We start from the raw sequence: 7,909 nt of genomic DNA, 5'->3' as shown, positions 1-7,909 counted from the left end.
ATTCAACAGACTCTGTCTCTTCTGTCGTCCCACCTGGGGAGCCCACCCCGAAAACGTCAGAACTATATACCAGCATGTCGTCGAGCCGATCATCACCTATGCTGCTGGTGTATGGGGGCAAGCGGCTCTTAAGAAAGGTATCAAGAGGAGACTGTTGAGTATGCAGCGAGGATTTGCGATTCGAATTATTAGGGCGTTTAGGACTGTGTCCACTACTGCAGCGATCGCGTTAGCAGAACTCACTCCCTTGGACCTTAAAGTTCTCGAAGTCCATCACCTTGAGCAAACCCGACTCACAGGATCTACGCATCTTCTGCGCAGTGATTTGCCTCTTGAGCGTCCCACCCCGCCTCATAAGTTACTCCACCCTGCTGTCAGAGTCTCCATCACTTCGCTTCCTTATTCCTCTCTCACCACTTCACAGTCATCCCTCACCATTTATACAGATGGAAGTAAGCTGGAGAATTCTGACACCGGGGCCGCTTTCGTCGCATATTCTGAAAATAAGCAAATCGCTGTTAAGAAGTTTAAACTCCATCGATCTTGCTCGGTCTTCCAGGCCGAGCTTCTCGCCATCCTTAAAGCTTGCACGTGGGCTAACTCGTTCCACCCACATTCACATATCACCATATTAACCGACTCCCAAGCGGCCCTCGCCGCATTGCAAGATCGAAGCAATACGCATCCTCTGGTCTCACAAACTCATGCACAAATCCATTCGCGCACATCCGGTTCGTTTAGCTTCGTGTGGGTCAAGGGACATATAGGTGTAGACGGGAACGAGGCGGCTGACTCTGCGGCGAAACACGCTGCCGCTTCACACTCCTCTTTATCCTATGCTTCTTATCCCATGTCTTTTGTCAAGCATAATATCCGCGCTGAACACAACCGTATTTGGCAAGCAAGATATGAGAGCTCGTCTCAAGGTCGTCATACGATTTCTCTTCTCCCTAAATTAACTGACATTACCAGATTTAGACAGCTAGTCAAAACTTCCTTTCATCTTACTCAAATATTAACAGGACATGGCTATACAAAGCAATACTTGCATCGCTTCAACATAGCCGCTGACGACGCTTGTCCCTGTGATGATTCCACTACGCAGACTTTTGAACATCTTCTAGAACACTGCCCCAGATTTAGCCCGAAGAGACTAAATCATGTCTTGCTTTGCAACAACCTGAGATTGCCCCCATTTAACATATTAGAATTGTTAAAACACGAATCGGCCATCAGTTCATTCGACACTTTTGCTAAACACATTATCACCAACCTTAAAGCTTTCAACGGCCAACTAAGATCATGACAGACTACTTGCGTCCACTAATTAATTAATATCGCCTCACCTTCACAAGTCTTCAACTCCCACTAGTACATTTATCACACTCGCCTCACCTCCATTCCATTGTCCGTGTATATAGTTGTCAATTCATCATTACCACATTCATCATCATCAATTCACCTTGTTCCCCCATTGACATTCGAGTAATCCTGCGGATGTGGTGTATGGATAGCCGTATCAAATCGCGTCTGCCATTCCCGCTGCCGCAGCGGCCTATGTGGGAACCTTGTCATATTCATTAGCAAACGTCCACGGTGGGAGAAGCTCACGTATCTAATAGCGGAAGCTCTCCCTTCCGTCGACATCAGCGCAAACACATAGATAAGAAATTAGCGATCATTACCGCATATGTTAATATATCATACCACTGCGAACCAACGAAAATAGGAAAAAAAAAAAAAAAAAAAAAAAAAAAAAAAAAAAAAAACCTAACCTAACCTAACCTAACCTAACCTAACCTAACCTAACCTAACCTAACCTAACCCATATCATAGTTAAAAAATTTTTTCTGGAATTTCGCTGTTTTCTCGCTGTCTCTTGTTGTCAAAGTTGTTGTTTCGTTGCTCCCTACAGTTTAAAATCGTTTCTGCACCCCTCACCCCTTTCTACCCCCTGTTGCAAGTAGTTTAAATTTTATAAAGAAATCGCAAAAAATCTTAAGAAAATTGTCTTTCTGCGTCGTTTTTTCTCGTTGAATTAGTTAGTTTTCGTTCCCTGTTGTCCCTCATCTACCTATCACCCCCCTACCCCCGTCAACCCCTTCAATTTTCACTTTTTACCTACACGAAATCTCACTAGTTCTCCCCAATTTTCTCCCCCCCTATCGCTTTTGGAATTTTTCTAGTATTTTTCCAGTGCTGTGCGCTCCGTCCCGAGTGCATAGACACCACACTTGTCCACATCGGAGCACTTTTGCGAAAAATTTGCCCGCCCACCCGCCCTTTTTTTCTGACTCTATAAGGTGGAAATTTCGACACAAAAAATTTTTATTTTCTTTTTCGTTCTGAAATCGATAGTGTTGCTTCTCAGCAGCCCCCCCGCCAACTTCTTACTCACCGTTTCTCCCCCAGTTATCCTAAAACTTGAAAATGTTACTAGCACGGTCACCGGTTAGGCGACCCGTTAACTTGCCGTCAAAGTCAGCTGAGGCGCGTAAAGCGGACTCTGCGTCCCCTCAGGCATCTCTAGCTGCTCCGGGCACCTCGTCTACTGACTTCCACCCAATGTGGAAACCAATATCCGACTCCGATCCCTCCAGCCGTAGCTGCCTCGATAGCGCTCCCGATCACAGTTCTTTAGTTACTTCGTTACCTCTCTCCCAACGTACTCAGTCGAATGTTACAGTAGAAGGGGCCGACTGCCCTGAACGAGTGCAAACTCTGGCATTGAACATAGTCAGCACCCTAAAGCAGGCTAAATCCGTCTCTGCCGATATGAGGAACAAAGCCATTGACTCAGCAAATCAAATTGCTCGGCTTGCCGGGAACTTCATGGCCAGCTATTTAAAGGAAATGGAAGCAGAGTCCGCTGCACGCGAACAGGAGCTCATGTGTGTACGCAGCGAGCTTAGTGAAATCAAGGCCCTCTTAGATATAAAGAAATCGGACAAAAACGGTGGAGGTGGACGGACAGGCCTTAACTCAGGACTCACAGCTGCAGCTCTCGACCCCATTATGAAGGAGATTCGCAGTCTAAGGGAGGAGCTGAGTAAGCGGGAAAACGTCTGTTCCACAACACACGTCACCAGAGAAGAATTAGATAGGATTCTTGAGGAAAAATTAGAAGCCATCAAAGCTGATATTTCCACGGCGAAAACTGCCATCTTAGATATGAGAGAAGCCAGGCACGAGGAAGTCATATCTTTGATGCATGAACAAGGCACTGCACTCGATGCGGAGGTTGCTATTATCGAAATCAAAGAGCAAATCGAAGAAGTCCGAACAAAAGTTCAAGAAAATGCTAAGGCGATCAGTGACTATGCTGAGCGACCAAATTCCAAGAAGCCAGTCGATCCGTCAACAGCAACTACAGCACCTGTCACAAAAACCAAACCAGGCAATCAGGTCAATAGAAATAAACCGAGTCGTCCTAGAAGCTATGCCGATGCTCTGAGCAAACCGAACTATGCGGTCTTGATTGAATCGGCCGACCCCAGTAAAACGTCTGAGGACGTAATAAATCAAGTCAAGCAAAACGTAAACGTCATTGATCTAGGCATCGGTGTTAATAGAGTTACAAAGATTAAAAATCAAAAGGTGATCATGGCATGCGGATCCCAAGAGGAACGTAGTGCACTTCAAGAGGCGATACGCCAAAAGTGCACACAAATATCGGCCAGAAGTACGAAGGATAGACTTCCACAAATTAAGCTTGTTGGAGTCATAAACAGTCTTACAGATTCACAAATTGAGAAGGCGGTCATTAGTCAAAATCGTCATTTGCTTGGATCCCTTCCTCCCAACTTACAGGTCAGGGTTCTACGCAGGACTAAAGGTAGAACCCAGGAATTCAAAAATGTAATTCTGGAAGTTTCACCGTCCATCTGGAAAATAATTCAGGGGCAAAAGCTCTACATCGACCTCCAATCAGTACCGGCAGTAGATCAGTCGCCTCTGATTCAATGCTACAAATGCATGGGCTACAATCACAGGGCGGCTGAATGCAAAGAACAGACCAGATGTGGTTATTGTGCCCTAGAACATGACACTAGAGAATGCCCCAATAGGAACTCGACTCCCCAGTGTTGCAATTGCAAAAAGCGAAAAGAGAACTTGAGCCGCATCCATCGTACAGTCAAGACTGCCCCGACTGGCAGAAATGGGATGGCATAGCAAGAGCTGCTGTCCTCTACTGCTAAGGGAGTTGACACAGTCATGATAACAAATGCCCAAGAAAAGGAAAATCTAAATAGCATAAATAAAACTAAGACATACATAAAGAATACCTATGTTAAAAGAATATATATTGCAAACATTATAAATAAAAAGGCAAACAAGATACACACTTAGAATTTGCAGTTCACTGAGACTCGCAGCGAACGAGATGGCGTAAAATAGTGACTGAATATTATTCGATAAAGTCTACAAGGTTTATGCAAATAGTTCAAGACTAAATTTGTACTTTTCAATTTTATATAAACATAATTCTTCAGTTATATATAGATATCATTCGCAATATCCAGTTTTATATAATAAATTGTAATCTCAAATTTTATATATACATAAACTTATATAGTGGAATAATATGTTCAACAATAATAACAATATATGTTCAATATTAAATCTTAGCTACTAAATTTAAAAATGTATAATTCGCAGTTTTCAGTTATACATGGTATAGATATTAATCTCAATTTCCAGTTTTATATAATAAATCGCAGTATCAAATTTTATATATACACAAAACAAAAAAATATATATGGAAAAAAAAAAAAAAAAAAAAAAAAAAAAAAAAAAAAAAAAAAAAAAAAAAAAAAAAAAAAAAAGAAAACATTGTTATAAATACACAGATATCAAATTTACAGGCTAGAAGGTTGTCGCATTAAAACACAGCGACAGAAAACAAAGTTTTAAAAAAAAAAAAAAAAAAAAAAAAAACAACCTAACCTAACCTAACCTAACCTAACCTTTTTTTTTTTTTTTTTTTTTTTTTTTTTACATGTGGAAAATGCCTCATGCAGAGACACACCCCCGGGGGAGGGTGTGAATACTGCCGGACTCCTACCGGCTAAAAACCACATGGCATTCCCTCGCCGCGCCTTAATGTTGGGGACCCGGGTTCCCTTGCGTAGTCCACCGGGATCCCAACGGCGTTGGCCCGCACCGGCTCGCGGGCCCCGACTCAGTTTGGGGCGGGTACGAGATGTTGAATACCCACCCCCGTCTAGGGGAAGCGCGCGGGGATGCGCGCGCGACTTCCCAGGGCCATGTTGGTATGGGGTGGGACTGCCCCCGCAGTCGTCACCCCGGCCCTGTGGCGATGTAATTATCGCCGGAGAGGAGGGCGGGACTACCTGCCCGTTTCCATCTCCTCTCCCTCCACACTCACCCGGCCTGCTGGGTTCGGCAATTTCACCGGTTGCTTCTTACGCTTCTTAGGAGGAGTGCAGGCCTTGGACCCCACCCAATGGTCCGACGGCCGGCCCTGCGCTGAACACACAGCGCACTTTGGGTCGACCGCGCACATCGCCGCCTTATGGCCTTCGTTTCCGCAGCGGTAACATAGACCGCTGCGGTCCTGCTCATGACTGCAGGATGCCCGCACATGTCCTTCCTCCAAGCAGCGGAAGCACCGAAGCGGCCTCTGCCGCAGGAGCTCTGCTTTCGCCGAAACCCAGCCTATACGAACTCGGCCGGCGACCGTCATCTTCTTAACTGCTTGCAATGGAGCTTTAACCCAGCAAGTGCCCACCCCAGATCTAGTACGTCGAACCTCTCCGACTCGCACTTGGTCCACCTGACAGCCACCCTCCCGGGCAACCGCAGCGACCACTTCCTCCGACGTAACACTGTCGTCCAGGCCCGATATCCGCATCTCCGCGGACTTTACGGGCCTGGAGATTTTGGCCATATTCTCCGGGATGAACTCCCGGAGCTTCGACGCCAGAACGTCGGCCTTCTCCGCGCCATCAGCACCTGGAACCTCTAGAACCTTACCGCCGGTGATCGCGGTGCGAAACCGCATATCTTCAATCCCCAATGCGCGGAGATCGATCCTTCTCTTGGCCTCCGCAAGGACATTCGCATACGCGACACCCTCCCTTTCCGCCTCCGGGTCCAACGTAATAATAACCGCCGCGGAGCGGGGCGGTTTCAGTTTAGAAGGCGAGGGTGCGCTCGTCTTCTTTGCCTTCTTCGAGGGGGCCGAACCGGCTTTCGTCACCGGAGGGTTGACAGCCACAGGCTGCCCTTCGGGAACACTGACGGTCTTGCCCCGTTTTCCTTTTACGACCGTCGCCCAGGAGGACGCGGTCGCCTGCACAGGCGGCTGAGCGGATGTTGTTGCTACCGACTCGGGCTGTCCAGAGGGCGCCGGTGTGACGGGCGTCTTCTTCGCCTTCTTTTTCTTGGCCCGACCCGTTTCTGACTGGGGAAGAGAACCCCGGTCGCCGACTCTAGGGGGGTCGGGCACATCTGACGCCATTGTTCCAGCCTCTGGCAAGGTTTGCGTGGAGACCGCAGACGCAGACGACACCTTCTCAGTGGAGGGGAGGGCAGAGATCATCTCTTTCACCTCCTTCATAAGCGTCCCTACCATTTGGCGGACGATTCCGCCGACGTCCCTCATTATTTGAGCGCGGAACGCGCTCGCCTCACTCCCTACGACAGGGACAACATCCGCCGAGATACCGGCATTGGCCGCTGGCTTGGCAGCTGGCTTGGCAGCACGAGCCTCGGCCAACTGCCGACGCAGGTACTCGACTTCCTGCTCAAGTCTCAGGTTCTTTGAGACCAGTGGAGAGACCGACGTCGGAAATAGATCCCCCTCCAAGGTGTCCACAACCTGTGTGATCCCGGCCAAACCCTCTTTCAGGGTCCTTATGGTGGTCCCTTTGAGGTTCCCTGCCTTCTTCACAACATCGGTGAGAGCATCCGCTTGCCGGTGGACGAGACACTTCGCCCTGCGGATTACCTCCTCGGCCACTTTATTCTTATTCTCGGCGGCGGCAGTGGCAGTGGCGCCAGACGCCGTCGGCCTATCCGACTCCGACTGTATATCCGACGCTTCATCCCCAGAGGAGAAGAAGTCACTCTCATGATAATCCAGGGCCGTCGCTGGAGGCAATCCAGACTTGGTAGCACCCGCCCCAGGGACCGCTCCGGTTATATCGTCCTCAAAGAATCGGTAGCCGAACTGCCGCCGACATTCCTCCTTCTTCCTTGTGCGAGAACTTGCTCTCGACCCCACTCTAGGGCTGCCGGACCTTTTGCGGGCGGACTGGACATCGCCCTCATCCTCAACTATAGAGTCTGTGTCAGACTCGGCAATGTGTCTTTTACGCCAGGAGCGGAGACCAGACGTAGACGGCAACGGTTCCATTTCCATCTCCTCAGTTGGGGTTGCACACGAGCTCGACCGCGTAGACCCGCAGTCGATCTCGCCCGCAACCGCTTTCAACAGACTATGGCGAGTACGACGACGACCTAAGAGACCAACATCTTCGCCCAGTACCACCGAACACTCTTTCAGGAGTTCTAGCCCCGATTTCTTACTTTCTACGCCCTTCTCGGGCACCAACTTCTCTCCGCCCTTCTCAGGCACTACTTTCTCACCGTCCTTCTCGGACACGACATCAATTTTGGGTTTTGCTTTTGATATATCCATACTTGTTCCCACGAGTATGGGGGAAAGGTTTCACACGCAGGGGAGCCCCCTGCTTCTGCGTGCGGCCTACATACAACGGGGTGCGGCAGATACCCCGAGGTTGGTGCCCTTGCGGCCGATGATACTCCACCGACCCGCCCGCGGCACAGAACACGCTAACCGAACTTATGATGTCCGGTAGCGTGCACCGCACAACGAACTATGCATCGCCAGGCACCGAAGCTTACACAAGAGGATTTTTAT

At 48.6% G+C, this 7,909-nt stretch overlaps 2 protein-coding genes across 2 annotated transcripts; one reads left to right on the top strand and one right to left on the bottom strand.

The window, feature by feature from the left end:
- The first annotated feature begins 160 nt into the window (after nt 1-160).
- On the top strand, nt 161-1,306 carry LOC128200750 (uncharacterized). The gene has a single exon (XM_052895106.1). The coding sequence runs from the start codon at nt 161-163 to the stop codon at nt 1,304-1,306; it is 1,146 nt and encodes a 381-aa protein (XP_052751066.1).
- Nucleotides 1,307-5,350: 4,044 nt separating this feature from the next.
- LOC128200749 (uncharacterized) lies at nt 5,351-7,666 on the bottom strand. Its single transcript, XM_052895105.1, has one exon. The coding sequence runs from the start codon at nt 7,664-7,666 to the stop codon at nt 5,351-5,353; it is 2,316 nt and encodes a 771-aa protein (XP_052751065.1).
- Nucleotides 7,667-7,909: the final 243 nt, after the last annotated feature.

This window comes from Galleria mellonella, unplaced genomic scaffold, assembly GCF_026898425.1.
Source record: "Galleria mellonella isolate WM207_F2 unplaced genomic scaffold, CSIRO_AGI_GalMel_v1 utg266, whole genome shotgun sequence".
Lineage (NCBI taxonomy): Eukaryota > Metazoa > Arthropoda > Insecta > Lepidoptera > Pyralidae > Galleria > Galleria mellonella.
This window is presented reverse-complemented; position numbering and strand designations above follow the sequence as displayed.

Excerpts from the sequence above, each read along its gene's own strand:
- LOC128200749 (XM_052895105.1), bottom strand. The coding sequence starts at position 7,666 with ATGGATATATCAAAAGCAAAACCCAAAATTGATGTCGTGTCCGAGAAG.
- LOC128200750 (XM_052895106.1), top strand. The coding sequence starts at position 161 with ATGCAGCGAGGATTTGCGATTCGAATTATTAGGGCGTTTAGGACTGTG.